This window comes from Theropithecus gelada, chromosome 11 (assembly GCF_003255815.1).
Source record: "Theropithecus gelada isolate Dixy chromosome 11, Tgel_1.0, whole genome shotgun sequence".
In the NCBI taxonomy this organism is placed as follows: Eukaryota; Metazoa; Chordata; class Mammalia; order Primates; family Cercopithecidae; genus Theropithecus; species Theropithecus gelada.
The window spans coordinates 11,092,546-11,110,047 of NC_037679.1; the positions used below are offsets into that span (position 1 = coordinate 11,092,546).

General features: G+C 54.9%; 1 protein-coding gene across 3 annotated transcripts; it reads left to right on the top strand.

Moving 5' to 3' along the window:
- The first annotated feature begins 871 nt into the window (after nt 1-871).
- On the top strand, nt 872-17,229 carry ACVRL1 (activin A receptor like type 1). Of its 3 annotated transcripts, XM_025403631.1 has the most exons (11): nt 872-957; nt 1,459-1,657; nt 6,383-6,448; nt 7,010-7,261; nt 7,465-7,676; nt 7,879-7,978; nt 8,341-8,487; nt 9,093-9,368; nt 9,922-10,119; nt 12,861-12,991; nt 14,642-17,229. In XM_025403631.1, the coding sequence occupies exons 3-11, from the start codon at nt 6,388-6,390 to the stop codon at nt 14,774-14,776; spliced, it is 1,512 nt and encodes a 503-aa protein (XP_025259416.1). In that variant the 5' UTR covers nt 872-957; nt 1,459-1,657; nt 6,383-6,387; the 3' UTR covers nt 14,777-17,229. The 3 variants fall into 3 exon arrangements, with proteins under 3 accessions (XP_025259416.1, XP_025259415.1, XP_025259417.1); XM_025403630.1 differs by lacking the exons at nt 872-957; nt 1,459-1,657 and having other exon boundaries at nt 6,240-6,448; nt 14,642-14,952; XM_025403632.1 differs by lacking the exons at nt 872-957; nt 1,459-1,657; nt 7,465-7,676; nt 7,879-7,978 and having other exon boundaries at nt 6,240-6,448.
- The last annotated feature ends 273 nt before the right edge of the window (nt 17,230-17,502 follow it).

The following is a 17,502-nucleotide window of genomic DNA, read 5'->3' on the forward strand; positions in this document are numbered from 1 at the left end:
TTAGAGTAAGACACCTTAGAGGTCTACTCCTGCTTCTAATACCCATGTCTTTCCAAGTGTCTCTGAGGCCACCCCCTCCCCAGCCTTTTCATTTATTCATTTAATTAACAAACGCCTTCATTGAGGGCCTCCTCTGAGTCAGGCTCAGCCAGCCAGCATCTTTGCTATGAGCTGGGATAAGCATCATTTCCTTCTATTCTCACAACCACCCTATGAGGCTGGCACCGTTTACTATGCCTATTTAGCAGATGGGGGACTGAAGCATGGAGAGGTGTCACTAGCCTACGGTAACACAACCAGCCTGCCTTCCTAGTAGGTAGTTTGACTTCAGAGTCTCTGTGGATAACCAGGAGGCTAGGACTAAGACCAGAGTCCTGCAGGTAGTCAGGTGGTTGGAGCAAAGCAGGGCAGTGAGGTCAGTGCTCCCAGCCTGTGCAGGCGCACCAGGAAGAGTCTGCGTCCCCCTCCGCTGCCTATGTGAAGCCATTCTGCTTCCCTCCCCAGCTGCCTTGTGTCAGCAGTGTTCCAGGGAGGCTCCCTTCCCCACCTCTATTTAAAGTTCCATTTGCTGGGGTGGGGGCCCTGCCTGGAAGGGGAAGGTCCAAGGCAGCTCCCATCGTGTCCCTCCATTCTGACCGTCCCTGGAGGGGCGCGGGTGTCTTTGTCACCCAGCTGCTGCACAGCGGCCAGGAAGGGCTCAAACCATCCTCAGGGCTAACCCAAGGCAGTCCCTCTGGGCCTGTATACCCCTGTGCTGAGTGCGGATGGGGAGAGGCTGCTGAAGAGAGGGGGGGACAAATGAGGGATGAAGGGGCCCGAGGGAGGGGACTGAAGGATTTGGGCCAAGTCGGGAGTTCCCGAGGGCGGAGCCAAAACGCATCTGGACTTTTGCTAGCCCCAAACTCTGCCCTCACTGCTCCGAGCCTCCTAGACCGAGGACCCCGGGCTGAGGGTGGGGTAAGGATAGGTAGTGTCCCTCCCCGTCTCACCCCCGCCTGTCCCTTCCTTGGTGGCCCCTTCCCAGCGCCCAGATTCCAGGCGGCCCCTCCGATGCTGCCAGCCATCCCCCTCTACCCCCACCCACTGCTCCGGCCGCCAGACATTGCCTACAGTTTCGCCTATGTCTCCCACGGCTATGGGTCCAGACCCCACGGGACCCCTATGGGACCCCCACAGGACCCCCACAGCCCGAGTCAAAGGCCCGCCCCCTCGGGGAGGCGGATGTGGGAGGTCCGGCCCGGGTGCGGGCCAGCGATCCGGGAGCTGCAGGCTGCTGGTAGGGGAGGCGCCCTGAGGGGCTGGGAGCGGCGCGGGGGAGGGTCCCGGTCCTGCAGCCCCAGCGAGGGGCGAGCGGCGGCCAGTCGGCGAGCTGGGCAATAAGGAAACGGTTTATTAGGAGGGAGTGGTGGAGCTGGGCCAGGCAGGAAGACGCTGGAATAAGAAACATTTTTGCTCCAGCCCCCATCCCAGTCCCGGGAGGCCGCTGCGCCAACCGCGCCGAGCTAGCCCCTCCCCGGCTCCAGCCGGGTCCGAGGCCGCGTCCGGACCCCAGCCCGCCGTCCAGCGCTCGCGGTGCAACCGCGGCCGCGCGGTGGAGGGGAGGTGGCCCCGGCCCACCGAAGGCTCGCGCCCCGCCACCCGCAGAGCGGGCCCAGAGGTGAGTCGACGTCCGCGGACGGGACCGGGTGGCGGGCGGCCTGACCCCCGCATCAGTGGGCCGTTCCTTCGGGCGGACCCCAGAGTCACCGCAGAGTGGTCGCGGTGGGCTCAATCCCAGCTCATTAGAAACGCAAGCTGCCCCTGGCTGACTCCGCACAGCTTACCCATGACCCTACCTGAGACTTGGAGGGGACTGGACGAGACCCGACTGGAAATCAGAAACTTGGCTCTAAGTCAGTGACTTCACTTCTCTGTTCTACCCTCTTCATAAAATGGGCAGTGGGATTCTTGTCTTGCTCTACTCACATAGAAGGGATCACACGTCCTCCAGGCCGCTGTGTGGACCTGGAGTGAATGTCCACTTCCACAGCTGTTGAGACTCCCCGCAGAGTTCACCTTTCCCAGACCAGTCCTTCCAGTTGCTGCTTGAGGAATCTGACACTATCATTCCAACCAAGGAGCCTCACCCCCAGCCTCGCATGGTCAGTCATCTCCGTTCCGCGACCTTCCTTCAGGACCCAGGCCAAAGGGGATCCCAGTCTCCCTCCAGGCTGGGACCCCAAATTTTCCATCTGCCCTGGAGGCCAGTGCTGTGAAACCCACGGCTGGGCTGGCTGCCCCAGCTCCTCTTTCCTTCTCCAAGGACAGGGGTATAATGGACAGTTGCTCTCACCCTCTCTACCAGCTTCTGGCTGAGTCAGGGTCGGTCCTAATACCTGTTCTCTCACCTGTCCTCCTATTTCATTGGTTTGTTAGAAATAGCTACCATTTATTGAGTACTAACTATGTAGACACTTAGATACATTTTTTTCTCATGTAATCCTGGTCACAACCTAGTGGAAGAGGGGTTACTATGTCCATCCTACAGAAAAGGAAACAGACATGAATAACTTGTCCAAAACTCCTTGCATGGTGGGGTAAATGGCATGGTTGGGGTCTTGATAACATTTAAGTGCTTACTGTATACTACTTATACTCTGCTAAATAATTTTGCTACATTTTACCTATGAGATAACACTATTATTCCCACTTTACATATGATGGGAAGCCTAAGCCTCAGAAAGTTTAAGTAACTTGTTTCAAATCTCATGCCTCTAAGAGGCAAAGGCAGCATTTGAACCCAGGTCTCCATGCTCCTGAGCCCACACCCTAACCTCTGTGCTACTCTGTGCTGCCTCCATGGTCTGCCTGAGACCTGAAAATCCAGGCTTGTTCCGCTGCATCACCCCGCTGTGAGGGGCTAATAAATCACGTGGATGAATCGTAGGGGCAACCCAATATGAACAGCTGGGTCTGGTCCTCTGCTGTTGGGGTAAGGCCTACTGAAGTGCAGAGTGAGTCCAGAAGGTTGTGCTTGAGATGGTGCTTCTCCAGCCTTGTGACAATCACGGCTGTGCTGAGCCACTGCCGTTGATGGGAGTGGGTTTTATCAATCCTTCAGGTGTGCTGGGGAGAAAAAGATTGATAAGCACCTTTGGGGCATACCACTACTCTGGATCTCCCCATGGGAGGCTCAGACTTTGACTACGCCTATGGCAAACTGATGATTTCTGGGCAGCAACACTGTTGCCTGGGGCAATATAGTGAGACCCTATCTCTACTAAAAATAAAACTGGGCATGGTGCTGCACCCCCCTGTAGTCCCAGCCACTTGGGAGACTGAGGTGGGAGGATCACTTGAGCTCAGGAGTTCAAGGTTACAGTGAGCTATGATTGCACCACCGCACTCCAGCCTGGGCAACTGAGCAAGACCCTGCCTCAAAAAAAATTAAAAACAAACAAAAACGCTGTCTGCATTTAAACAAATCTGAGTAGGGCACCCGTTAATAACAACAGCAGTGGGCAATTTGTTCATGTCCACCGAGACCCATGTCTTTTTCTTCCTTTGAGGAACTCATCTAACCCCAAACAATTGGAGGAATAACAACGACCAAGGAAGGATTTATTATCAGCAATTTAAGTTTATTAAGACACACTCAGTGACTATGGACAGGAAACCTAACATCTCTGAACCTCACTTTCCCCCATTGTACTGTTGTGATGATTAAATCAGATAAACCATTCAAGTTCAGTACTTAGCACATAATTAGTACTCAGAGAAGGTTAACTGGTATTATTAAGTATTTCATAGTGTTTAGCTAACGTTTGAATTTAGTTTAACGTTTGTAATTTCTGGCCAACAATAGTGATGCTTCTGTCAGCAGGAGATCTTTCACAAAGTTTTGCTTAGAAGTGAAAGGATCCTGCCAGGCCCCAGGAGTCTGTTTGTGCTACAGTCAGATTTTAGGGCAAATCGTAAAGAGTCGGCTCTGAGTTTGAACTGGTCAGGACTCAGCACCCTTCTGTTCTTGACCTCACACTGGGTCCAGTTAAAAATTGGACAGTCCCAATTTTACTCCATCACATTCCCAGGATTAGACCAAAGATGGGTTCTGCAGATGCAGACAGGCCTCGCTCCACAGTGTCACCAAGTCCCGGCTTTGGTGTTTACCCTTGGATGTCCCTTCTCTAGTAGATGGGGAGGGTCCTGGGTGGGAGTGAGTGTCCCCTCCCTCTGCGTCCCACTCCCACTCACCCAGCAGTACCCTGTACAGCAAAATGAAAGCAGAGGAACCAGACTTAGCATTGTGCAGGACCCATTTCTCAAAGAGTGGTGCCCACACAAACTGATCAGAACTCCCTGGGAAACTTTTAAAAAATGCATGTTTCTTGCTGATTCCAGGACTGAATCAGAGTCTGGAGTGAGGGTGAAACCAGTGAATATGCTTTACTAATTGAGCACTTCAGGTGATTCCGATGCGTGATAAAGTAGAAGGAGGGTGGACTGGGGCACGGCCAGAGAACTAGAGGTACAGACAGAGGGTCCTAGAGGAATGCCGAATTTTAGCCTTAGTGTTAGCCACTTTTTTCTTCCCACCTCAAACCCTCTTTTTTGCAGCTTGCTGGGCTAGCAAAGGCCGCCAAGGATGGCTTCCTGCTAGTACCCCAGTGGGCAGATTCAGCCCCTCTGGGGTGCTCTCTCCATCCCATCCCACCACGGGCCCCGCCACACAGTGCTGGCCAGAGTCCTCACTGGCTGCGGGAGGGGCAAGAGGCAGGAGGTCAGGCAGAGGCTGGGGACACAGCTGCAGCAGCCCAGGGCTCTGTTTCCTCCCCCAGCCTGGGCCTCTGGGGCAGAGGAAGCCCAGGCAGGAAGGCCAGGCGTGCCACCAGCCAGAGAGGCCTATGAAGCCCCCCACCCCATCCCTGGCCATACTGCCCTCAGCACCATTCTTAAACTATGGGCCTTCTGAAGCCTCTGTGGCCATATGCCCAGCCCTGTGAGGATCACCATGTCATGCCAAAGGACAGTCTCCCTGCCTTGTGTGCTGCCTGAGGATCCAGTCCCCAGACACACACCTGCACACACTCCACCATTCAGAAAGTCCTGTTGCTGTCTGACTAGAGTCCTTCTAGCTGCAGCTTTAGCCCATATCTTCTGGTTCTAAACCTCTGAGAAATGAAGACTGGGTGGCTTCAGAAGCACTAGTTGGTGTGGGACCTGGATTGGGGACTATCACAGACCAGAATTACTCCCCCTGACACTCTTCAACAAACTTCTGAAAAAGTTCAACCCTAGTCAGCCATGGAAGGTCAAACATTCAGTGTCTAAGTGTGTTTCACTTCCCCTGCCACATCACTGGCCCTCCACCCACCCTTTCCTAGATGGCAAGGGGAGAGAAGGGGGCCAGGGAATGACTCTGAGAGGGCAGCTTATACTCTGGTGAGCTTGCAGAGAGGTTCCTCTACACCTGGCATGACCCGGCGCCATCCAAGCTTTGCGTGGTTGTTACAGCCTGAGGGCTCAGACATGGGCTGCCACCACTGGATAGGGACGGTGTGGAGAGAGCACTTGACTAGGAGTCTGGAAGCCTGGGTTGTACTCCTGCTGGTGCCAGTGAGTCCTGTCTGACCCGGGACAAGTCTTCTTCCCTGTATAAGCCTTAATCCTTTCTTCTGTAAAACAAGGAGCTGGATTTTGTGATCCACCTAGAATTCTGTCATGTGGGTGTCCCAGGCACAAGGAACTAAGGGTAGCAAGGAACTAAGGGCATATTTAAATAGCCTCTCCAGACCCTATGGCTGCTGCAGCCCACCCTGAAAATATGCCCTTAGATCCCTGCTGTGCGTGACTCCTGCCTGTTCTATCCAGACCCCAATCTAAACAATCTTGATTCCTGTTCCTGGCTTGGCAGGACCCTGAATGGCAGGAAGTGAAGACAGGAGCCTGTTTATGTTTGAGGCAGCCAGGGCTGGGGGGGCACTGGGAAAGGGTAGGCAGGGGTGAAGGCTGTGAGGGTGTGGGAAAGAGACACAGAACAGAAGGGGAGCTGCTGGAGAGATGCTCCTTCTACCCCAACTAGGTGCTCCCTGCGGCTCTCCCAACCTGCCTCCAGTCTGAGCTCAGCAGCAGGGGTGCAGAGCTAGGGTTTCCCCAAGCTCTCGGTCACTTAAACATGGCTCTCCACCCTTCACCTCTAACAGGATGGTTTCCATGGGGAAGTGAACCAGGACTTCCCTTGCAGGCCCCGCCCCAAAGCCAGGCGGCAGGGAGTAGGGAGGCGGCCTCCCTGCCTCCCCTCCAAAAAAAACTCTCTGTGATTTCCTCTGGGCGGGAGGGAGCCACAGCTGGCGGCTGTCACATTTTGCAGCTCTTACTCCACCTCTCTTGCTCCTCTCTGCAGGGACCATGACCTTGGGCTCCCCAAGGAGAGGCCTTCTGATGCTGCTGATGGCCTTGGTGACCCAGGGTGAGTACTGGGGGAGCAGTTAGGAAACAGGAACCTGGATAGAGAAAGGGCTATTTGGGCCCAGATCAGCTCTGCCTGGGGCTGAACTTGAGAAACTGGGGAGAATTTAGGAGCTTGACTGGAGAATAGAGGAGAGTGAGGCTCCATTAAACTCAGCCCCCAGTTACCCCAGCTCTCCTTTGCTCTCCTCTGGGTCCAGACCTGCAGGCTGGAGCTCTGTCAGGCTAGGGTGGAAGCCTATATGTGGGGCGGAGGGAGAGCAGGTGTTGGCAGGCCAAGCCTGGGAGCGCTCTCAGGACTGGGGCTGGGGGCGCAGCCCAGCCTAGAACTGGGAGGGGAGAACCTAGGAGCCAGGAGGGGACAGAAGCCTGCTTCTCAGTGTCAGCTGCCCTGAGGGGAGGGCTCTGAGGGAAGGATGACTGAGGATGGAAGCAAGGGACCAAAGCTTCAAGGTGTTTGTCTGGGGGGTCAGACGAGAGGGACAATGGGACAGAAATGGGTGTCAGGCTCAGCCTGGGGGAGCTGGGCCCAGAGTGGCTGAGCTTCCGGTGTGTCTCCCAGGTGACCCCGTGAAGCCCTCTCGGGGCCCGCTGGTGACCTGCATATGTGAGAGCCCACATTGCAGGGGGCCTACCTGCCAGGGGGCCTGGTGCACAGTAGTGCTGGTGCGGGAGGAGGGGAGGCACCCCCAGGAACATCGGGGCTGCGGGAACTTGCACAGGGAGCTCTGCAGGGGGCGCCCCACCGAGTTCGTCAACCACTACTGCTGTGACAGCCACCTCTGCAACCGCAACGTGTCCCTGGTGCTGGAGGGTACGTCCAGCTGCCCCAGCACTCCCTCCCCATCTTCTCGGCCCCTGCCCTCCCTTGCCTCCTTTCCTCTCATGCTCTGGTCAATAAAGGGGCTGGGGGCGGGGGGGGCGGGCAAGACTCTGGGATTTAACTGGCAGAATGGTCTGCCTGAGGTGGGGGAAGTTGACCTAGTGCAAGCTGAGCCTCAATGTCCCCTCCCCCAGCCACCCAAACTCCTTCGGAGCAGCCGGGAACAGACAGCCAGCTGGCCCTGATCCTGGGCCCCGTGCTGGCCTTGCTGGCCCTGGTGGCCCTGGGTGTCGTGGGCCTGTGGCATGTCCGACGGAGGCAGGAGAAGCAGCGGGGCCTGCACAGCGAGCTGGGAGAGTCCAGTCTCATCCTGAAAGCATCTGAGCAGGGCGACAGCATGTTGGGGGTATGGGCCTGGGGACCTGGGACACAGGGTGGAGTGGGGCAGATAGCAACTGCGGAATCAGAGGGGTCATCCAGAGAGTAGAGCCGGTGGGGAGCTGGGCGAGTGAGGAGCTTGCAGTGACCCAGCAGGTCCCAGGTTGAGGATGGAGAATGGGGCTGCGGCTGGTTAGGGCAGCTTTTGAGTGGCCTCTCCATACCCCCAGGACCTCCTGGACAGTGACTGCACCACAGGGAGTGGCTCGGGGCTCCCCTTCCTGGTGCAGAGGACAGTGGCACGGCAGGTTGCCTTGGTGGAGTGTGTGGGTGAGCAGTGGGTGAGCCCAGTGGATGAGGACCAAGGGCTCTCATGAGCCTGGAGGGGTGAGGGAGTTCTTGGCTTCCGGAATCACAGGCAGTGCCAGGCCTGGGTCAGAACTGGAATTCTGCTGGGCAGGGAGTGGGCTGGAGACGGGCCAGGGCTAGGTTCTTTCTGCAGGACCGGGGTGGAACGAGAGGCAGCTGGGGGTGGCCTGCCGCTGGGTTTGGGTCTGGATTAACTTAAACCTAAGGGTCAGGGGTTCTGTGGGTGGGGTGGGCGAGGGAGGCAGCACAGCATCAAGATGAGGGGCTCCTCCAGGGCTCTGTGTGCCCAGTGTGTAACCCTCACCTTCCCCTCTGGCCATCAGGAAAAGGCCGCTATGGCGAAGTGTGGCGGGGCTTGTGGCACGGTGAGAGTGTGGCCGTCAAGATCTTCTCCTCGAGGGACGAACAGTCCTGGTTCCGGGAGACTGAGATCTACAACACAGTGTTGCTCAGACACGACAACATCCTAGGCAAGGGGAGGGGCCGGCTGTGCCAGGCCTGGGGCTTTGCCCTCCTGCACTCAGGGCTCGAATTCACAGACCTCCAGACGTTAACAGAACCCTGAAGGACTCCCAGCCCACCTGCAGCACCAACCTCTTTTTTTTTTTTTTTTTTTTTGAGACAGGGCCTCGCTCTGTCACCCAGGCTGGGATGCAGTTGTGCAATCTCACTGGAACCTCAATCTCTTGAGCTCAAGCGATCCTCCCACTTCAGCCTCTTGAGTAGCTGGGACCACAGGCATGTGCCACCATGCCCAGCTAACTTTTTTATTTTTTGTAGAGACGAGGTCTCCCTATGTTGCCCAGACTGGTCTCAAATTCCTGGGCTCAAGCAATCCTCCTGCCTTGGCCTCCCAAAGTGTTGGGATTACAGGTGCAAGCCACTAAGCCAGGCCCAGACCCAACCTCTGATTCCAGCTCTGTCTCTGACCTAAGCCACATCAACCCCCACCCCAGACCTTGCTTAGCAGTGACCCAGCCCATTCCCTCTCCCCCGACCCCACCCTGACCCTGACCACTCCAGCCTCCCTTAGCCCCAGCCCCTTGGCTGAGTCACCCGACCCTTCTGTGCACAGGCTTCATCGCCTCAGACATGACCTCCCGCAACTCGAGCACGCAGCTGTGGCTCATCACGCATTACCACGAGCACGGCTCCCTCTACGACTTTCTGCAGAGACAGACGCTGGAGCCGCATTTGGCTCTGAGGCTAGCTGTGTCCGCAGCCTGTGGCCTGGCACACCTGCACGTGGAGATCTTCGGTACACAGGGCAAACCGGCCATTGCCCACCGTGACTTCAAGAGCCGCAACGTGCTGGTCAAGAGCAACCTGCAGTGTTGCATTGCTGACCTGGGTGAGCTGGGCAGGGCAGGGGCAGGCCCTTCACAGGTGGGCACAGCCCGTGCTCTCTCCTCTCCTTTGCCTATGGGCGGTGACCATGATTGGCACTTGAAAACAGAGGTGCATGTTGTCTCAGTTCTCTGCAAGACCGCATGAGTTGTCTGAACACCCTTTTCAAACCAGACTCCTTCCACCATACCATCCTGGCTCCAGGAGTTGGGAGAAAGGAGGCAGGAGCCAGAAACCTGGATTCTCATTCCTGGCTTTGCTAACTATATCCCTCCCTGGCACCAGCCTCCGGCTCTGCTCCGTGAAGTGGGCATCATAATGCCTGCCTTGCCCACTCACATCTCGCTGGGTTCTTGAGAACCTAAAGAGCACTACATAAGCAAAGAGTACCTGGGGCGGTGGTTCTCTCTGTGGTCACTGTCTTCCAGCCCATCTCCATGCAGGTCTCCATCTGCCTCCCCCTCTCTGTCCCACTGCTTCTCTCAGTCCCCACCTTGCCTGCCCCCTGGACCCCAGGTCAGGGAGAGGGACAGGAGTGACAGGCCTCACCCCCACAGGCCTGGCTGTGATGCACTCACAGGGCAGCGATTACCTGGACATCGGCAACAACCCGAGAGTAGGCACCAAGAGGTACATGGCACCCGAGGTGCTGGATGAGCAGATCCGCACGGACTGCTTTGAGTCCTATAAGTGGACTGACATCTGGGCCTTTGGCCTGGTGCTGTGGGAGATCGCCCGCCGGACCATCGTGAACGGTGAGTGTCCACCCTACACAGGGTAGGGAAAGGGCAATTGGCCCGTGGAGCCAGGGGCTTCCTGCCATGGCCAGTGCCCATGGCCTGGGAGGTTTGCAGCCAGACCTCCTGGCACCCTTTCCATGCTGCCCACCAGCTGATTCAGCTGAGTGACCTCTTAAGGTATAAACCTTAAAAACAGATAACGGGGTCTGTGAGTCTGGCTGTGAAATCTTGGGTACGTGATAATAACAGAAATATTAATAGCAGCTAACATTGATTGAGCTTAAATATGTGCCAGATGCCATGCTATATACTTTACATGTATTATCTTATTTGATTCTTTGATATGGGCAAGGCAGTGGTATTGCTTAGTGGCTAAGACCATAGGCTTGGAATCAGACTTCCTGGGTTCTATTGCTGATTTTGCCATGACCATGGGTAGGTTATTTGGCCTCTCTGTGCCTCAGTTTCCTCATTTGTAAAATGGGGGCGGTGGCTTATGCCTGTAATCCCAGCACTTTGGGAGGCCGAGGCGGGCAGATCACCTGAGGTCAGGAATTCGAGACCAGCCTGGCCAACATGGCGAAACCCGTCTCTACTAAAAATACAAAAATTAGCCGGCTCTGGTGGCACATGCCTGTAATCCCAGCTACTCGGGAGGCTGAGGCAGGAGAATTGCTTGAACCTGGGAGGCAGAGGTTGCGGTGAGCCGAGATCGCACCACTGCACTCCAGTCTGGGTGACAGAGTGAGACCCTCTCTCAAAAAAAAAAAAAATGAATAAATAAATAAAGAATAAAAATAGCTTCCAGTTGTTGAGATAATCTAAGTATTTAGAACAATATCTAGAGCTAAATATTAGTGGCCGTTATTGCTGTAGATAGAATGAGTGCCTGACCTCGTATTGTCCCCGTTGTACAGTTGAGGAGATGGGGGCACAGAATGACAGTGGGCTTGAGGCAGCATCAGGGTCTGAAACCGGCCAGTCTGCTCCGGGGCCAGTGCTCATCATCACTGTGTGCACTTAAACCTCTCTGGCCTTTGATTTCTTCATGCACACAATGCATGTGAGTGCCTGCACTGCCTGCTTATTGCTGCCTCGTTGTTACTGTGGGTTGCCACAGGGGACTCTGATTTAGAGGGACTGCGGCAGGTAGAGGGACCTGCCCCGGGCAGCCCTGTGGGTGATGCTCTCTCAGCCCTGGGGTGGACGGAGGATGGGTGGGTCTTCTACACTGGTGGGAACATTGTCAACCTTTGAGGAGGCTGTCCATGGTGAGGGACTTCCAGGAATCTTGACAGGTTGGGGACAATCCTCAGGATATGGCTGGAGCCCTGCTTCTTGGGGACAAGGATGTCTTCATTTCCTGAGTATCTACTAGGAGCCAGCCCCATGCCAGACTTCATTTGTCCTCAGTGGTCATCGACTGAAAACGGAGGCTGTGGTGTCACCAGTCCCTTGGGGAGACTCACGAGGCGCTTAGATTCCTTAAGACTCTGGGGATGAACTGCCAGAGTGGGCTCTACGGAGACTGGGATCGGGGGAAAGGGGAACCTGGAAGAAGTCAAGGCTCTTTGGACCAAGCTGCAGGGCAGAAAGGAAAGGCTGGGAGAGGCTGCCTGGGGCGGAGGGGGAAGCTCCATCAGCCCCACACGGACTCGCGGCACATTATAAACACTGTAATCTGGTGTCAGCCCCGGCACTGATTAAAGGCCCATTAGACACACTCAGGCCTCTGTGCAGCACTGATTAGGGCGTGAGCGGCACAGGGGCCGGCCTGGAAGCTGGCCATGGGGAGAACAGCTGGCGAAGGCTCTATCGAGGTTGCGGCCTGTGTGGCCATGGCCCCCAGCCTCAGGCTGGGAAACAGGATGGGGCACAGGGCTGTCTGCAACTCCACAGGCATTGTTTTCAGAAAGCTCCTACTAAAAACTGTGAACTTGGGATACCAAGAGGAGGGGGTCAGTGCTGGCTGCAGGAGTCAGCAGAGGCCTGTGCCATCCCTGACACTGGGTGATGTTATGTGGACCTGGATAAAAATAAGTGCAGCTCGGAGGTCAAGAGCACATGCTTTGCTGTTAGACTTTGTGGGCTTAAATCCTAGCCCTGTCACTTACTATCTGTTGATCTTAGACAAGTTTCTTAAACTCTCTGGCCTTCATTTCTTGGCTTATGAAGTGGAGCTAATAGTATTACCTACCTCATAGGGCCGCTGTGAGGATTTCATGCAGAGCTCTTAGGATAGCACCTGGCACACAGTGCTCAGTAAACATTTGGTGTTATTATTATCAGGCATGTGTGATAGTTGGGGCCTGCAAGCAGTCCCAGGCACTGGGTGGAAGGCAACTGAGGAAAGACTGGGGACAAGGCTGGCCTAGGAATCCGAGATGGATTTGAGTCTTGCCTCTGCCATTACTAGCTGTGAAACGTTGGGCCCCACTTTTCTGAGCATCAGTTTCTTCATCTGTAAAATGGATGTAATACTAGTAGCCACCCCATAGGGCTATTGTGAGGACAAATAGGATAAAACACGTAAAGTATTTACAGCAGAATACCTGGCACATGCCAAGTGCAAAACAAACGGCAGTCATTAGTATTAGTTAGAAACACATTTATTGCATTATACTGTCCCTCTCAGGGACATGTCCAGGCCACTGGTTTCTGGCTGTTGGGATGGAGGGTAGGAAAGGCTCTCCTCTGGGTGGTATTGGGCCTCCTTGGGGTCCCAAGTGATTGTCCCCTCCATTGTCCATTTGCAGGCATCGTGGAGGACTATAGACCACCCTTCTATGATGTGGTGCCCAATGACCCCAGCTTTGAGGACATGAAGAAGGTGGTGTGTGTGGATCAGCAGACCCCCACCATCCCTAACCGGCTGGCTGCAGACCCGGTGAGGCTTCTACTGGGACTAGGATGGCATGGGGTGGTGGCTCACGGCTGGGATTTCTGGGCCCAAGAACTTGTGTCTGAGGCCTCTGCTTCATCTCAGGTAGATAGTGGGTGTCCTGGTTAGGGCACCTCTCTAGGTACTCCCTCTTTCAACCCTGGCCCATGCTCCCTGCCCCCAGGGCCATCTGGTCATTCTGAGAATTTAAGAACCTTCACCTTCCTTGTGAAAAGTCAGAGGCTCTCTGTGGCTCTGTGTGTGTGTGTGTGTGTGTGTGTGTGTGTGTGTGTGTGTGTGTGTTTGAGAGACAGGGTTTTGTTTGCTCTTGTCACCCAGGCTGGGGTACAGTGACCCAATCATAGCTCACTGTACCCTCAAACTCCTGGGCTCAGCTGATCCTCCTGCCTCAGCCTCCCCAGTAGCTAGCTGTAGTGCACACCACCACACCCGGCTAATTTAAAAAATTTTTTTGTAGAGACAAGGTCTTTTATGTTGCTCAGGCTTATCTCAAACTCTTGGGCTCAAGTGATCCTCCTGCCTCAGCCTCCCAAAGTGCTGGTGTGAGCCTCCACACCTGACCACTGTGGCATTTTTGTTGCTGTTTGTCTTTGTTTGTTGCTGTTCTGCTGTTGTTTGTCCTTGTTTTTTCTCAAAACACTTCACTTATACAAAGACACACACACATATATCAACACATACAAGCATGAATATCCTTCTGAACATACACTCACAGATATATACACATGCACATATATGCCAGACTGTTGGCCCCGTGAGGACAAAGAACATGTCTTTTGCTCACCCTTATATCCCTGTTACCTATCATAATATTTGGCTCACAACAGGTGCTAATAAATATTTATTGAAATAATGAATATATTCTATACATGTATACATGTATGTATACATAGACATACATTTCTGTACAACATACATACATATCCACAAAAAGTCACATGTATGCATTCCTGTACACACACACACACACACACACACACACTCTCTCACTTTCAGGAGCCAGAAGTGGGGCCAGCTCATTCCACGCCCTGGGATGGGTTGATGAGCTCCCTGGGATGGGTTGGTGAGCTTGTTGGGATGGGTTGCTCCCTGGACACTTGCATTTTTAGGGTAGTTCCCACTTCTCAAACTTCCACAGTCCCCTGGGCCCAGCCATGGCTGATGGAGGGGCTGGGAGACACTGCCCTCTGCACCGGGGTCTTAGCCTGTGGATGGGGATGTGGAAGCCCCCAGGCTTGAAGAATCTGCCCCTTCCTGTGGATCTTGGCAAAGGTGGGGATGGGGGTAAGGTGTTTCACAGACACTGCTCGCCCAAGGGGGCTTGAGTGCTCCTGAAGATCTGAGTTCTCTCTTTCTGTCCTCCCTGTCTTTCTCCATCCCTTTCTCACTCTACTCTCTTCCTCTTCCATTTTTTATTTTTTGTCATCCTCTGTTCTCCCTTTCACTGCTTGTCTTTCCTCTCGCTCTCCTGTCCAATGCTTTCATTTCCCTCCTCTCATCCTTTCTCTCTGGCTTATGTCTCCCCATTACTGGCTATCCTCCTCATCTCCTTCTTTCCATCTTCTCTGACCCACCTCCCTCTGCATCTCTCTCCCAACCCCCTCCTCTCCTCTGCACCTCTCTCCCAACCCCCAGGTCCTCTCAGGCCTAGCTCAGATGATGCGGGAGTGCTGGTACCCAAACCCCTCTGCCCGACTCACCGCGCTGCGGATCAAGAAGACACTACAGAAAATTAGCAACAGTCCAGAGAAGCCCAAAGTGATTCAGTAGCCCAGGAGCACCTGACTCCTCTCTGCCTGCAGGGGGGTGGGGGGTGGGGGGTAGTGGATGGTGCCCTATCTGGGTAGAGGTAGTGTGAGTGTGGTGTGTGCTGGGGACGGGCAGCTGCACCCGCCTGCTCGGCCCCCAGCCCACCCAGCCAAAAATACAGCTGGGCGGAAATCTGATCCCCTGCCGTCTAGCCTGCTCAAAGCGGCAGGCTCCCTGACGCCTGGCTCTCTCCCCACCCGCTATGGCCAGCAGGGTGCACCCCTACCACTCCCAGGACAGGATGCAAAAGAGGCTCCAGAGTCAGAGTGCCAAGCCAGGGAATCCCAGTCCCAGACTCAGAGCCTGGGCCTGCACTTTGCCCCCTGCCCTTGATCAACCCCACTGCTCCACCAGAGCTGCCAGGGTGGCACAGGGCCCTGTCCAGCCCTCGGCACACACTTCCCTGCCAGGCCTCAGCCTCTGGCACAAGCTCCAGAGAGCCAGGGCCCATCAGTTTCTCTCTGTGGGTTTGTATCTCAGTTCCATGATGCCTTGGGCTTTCTGTCTCCTCAACAAGAGCACAGCTTGCTGAATGTCAGCTGCCTGGGAGAGCTGGGGCCTGAGTTACTAGGGCATTAAAACCTAAGAGGTCCTACTGAGGATGTGGCAGGATCACAGGCCAGTGGAGAAGGGGCAGGTCAGATGGGTAAGGCCCAGGACTTTCAGATTAACTGAGAGGATGTCGAGGCCAAGCGTGGCAGGGAGAAGGTCAGTGGGTGTCAGGAGACCCAGGTCTGACCCCAGGTATTTGTTCCATGTGACAAAAGCAGGCCTGTATCAGGACCTTTTCTTTTCTTTTTTTTCTTTTTCTTTTTCTTTTTTTTTTTTTGACACAGAGTTTCGCTCTTGTTGCCCAGGCTAGAGTGCAGTGGCATGATCCCAGCTCACTGCAACCTCTACCTCCCAGGTTCAAATGATTCTCCTGCCTCAGACTCCCAAGTAGCTGGGATTACAGGCACGTGCCACCACGCCTGGCTAATTTTGTATATTTAGTAGAGATGGGATTTCACCATGTTGGCCATGCTGGTCGTGAACTCCTGACCTCAGGTGTTCAGCCTCCCAAAGTGTTGGGGTTACAGGTGTGAGCCATCGTGCCCGGCCAGGACCTTTGTTTCTTATCTACATATTGGAAGATTTGGTCCTGATGTCCTTTGAGGCTTCTTTAGCTCTAGTTCTCTGATGTTTCAGCCTATATCAGAGCTAACTTCCTCAGTCTCATCTATTACTTATGCTCCAGCCCCTGCCAATTTGCCTCAAGATGGGGGTTTGAAAATAACTTTACCTGACTCAAGGAGTGTCTGGAGCACCTCCTAGTCTAAGTCTCCAAGCTCCAATTCTTACCTAAAACCATGCCAGTGGCCACCCTTGGGCTCAGACAGCTCTGGGCCTTTTGACCACAAGCCAGCCCCTCAGTCCTCTCTGTGGCATAGTCTACTGTGCCCTAGGACTGCAGGGCGGTTTCCTCTAAGTCTTCCAAGGTCAAAAGAAATTTGGCTCCATCCAAGAAGCCTCCAGCTCCCCTACTGGCCCCTGGCTTAGGCCCACACCCCTGGCCAGGCCCAGAGAGTGTGTCTCAGGTGAATTCAATAGCTCTAGAGAATCACACAGAGAGTCTGGCATTTGGAAATGTCAAGGATGTATGTATGCTCACGTATGGAGCAGGTTGCCCTGGCCCCTGGGTGCAGGGAAGTGGGTTGGAGGGGAGCTTGAGGAATATAAGGAGCAGGGGTGGGGACTCAGGCTACGGACAAGGACAGCCCTAAGATTGGGAAGATCTGGCCTAGTAGTCTTCAAACCAGGGATAGGGAAGTGAAGAAAGCTCTCCCCGCTCCTGCTGTAATGACCCAGAGTAGCCTCCCCAGTCTGGCATCTTATGTGTGTCTTCCACCATCCTCACGGTGGCACTTTTCTAGGCCTGTCTCCCAGCATTGTGCAAGGCTCAGAGGAGAACCAGGAAGTGAAACTGGGTGAAAACAGAAAGCTAAATGGATGGGCTAGGTTCCCAGATCATTAGGGCAGAGTTTGCATGTCCTCTGGTCACTGGAATCCACCCAGCCCACGAATCATCTCCCTCTTGAAGGATTTTATTTCTACTGGGTTTTGGGACAAAATCCTGCCGAGACCCCACAGCCAGAACCCGAAAGCAGTAGCTCCCCAAAGGCTGGAAAATCCCTAAGAGAAGGCCTGGGGCAGGAAGTGGAGTGACAGGAGACAGGTAGAGAGAAGGGGCCCAATGGCCAGGGAGCGAAGGAGGTGGCCTTGCTGAGAGCAGTCTGCACATGCTTCTGTCTGAGTGCAGGAAGGTGTGGCAGGGTCGAAATTACACTTCTCCTACCTGGAGACACTGTTTGTGGGAGCACTGGGCTCGTGCCTGGCACACAATAGGTCTGCAATAAACCATGGTTAAATCCTGAGCTCCAGAGTCTTCCCAGGCCGACGCCTCTGCAGTGGCCCGTCCCAGAGGTCCAGATAGAACCAGAGGGATCGGGGGAGGAGAGGGGCCCAGGATACACGCCCAGCTTTGCCCTTACACAGGTCACAGTTTCCTCACGCCCCTGCTCAGACCCCCGCGGGGGCCCAAATCTCAGTTCCTACCCCAGATTGGGAGCAGCCTGGTCGTCGCACCTGCCACGTCGCCCTCTGCTGGCGGAGGGCTGCCCAGCGGCCGCCGCCCGTCCCCACACAGG

Coding starts and splice junctions, on each gene's coding strand:
- ACVRL1 (XM_025403631.1), top strand. CDS start 6,388: ATGACCTTGGGCTCCCCAAGGAGAGGCCTTCTGATGCTGCTGATGGCC. Junction 10,120..12,860: donor CCGCCGGACCATCGTGAACG/GTGAGTGTCCAC, acceptor GTCCATTTGCAG/GCATCGTGGAGGACTATAGA. Junction 12,992..14,641: donor ACCGGCTGGCTGCAGACCCG/GTGAGGCTTCTA, acceptor CCCAACCCCCAG/GTCCTCTCAGGCCTAGCTCA.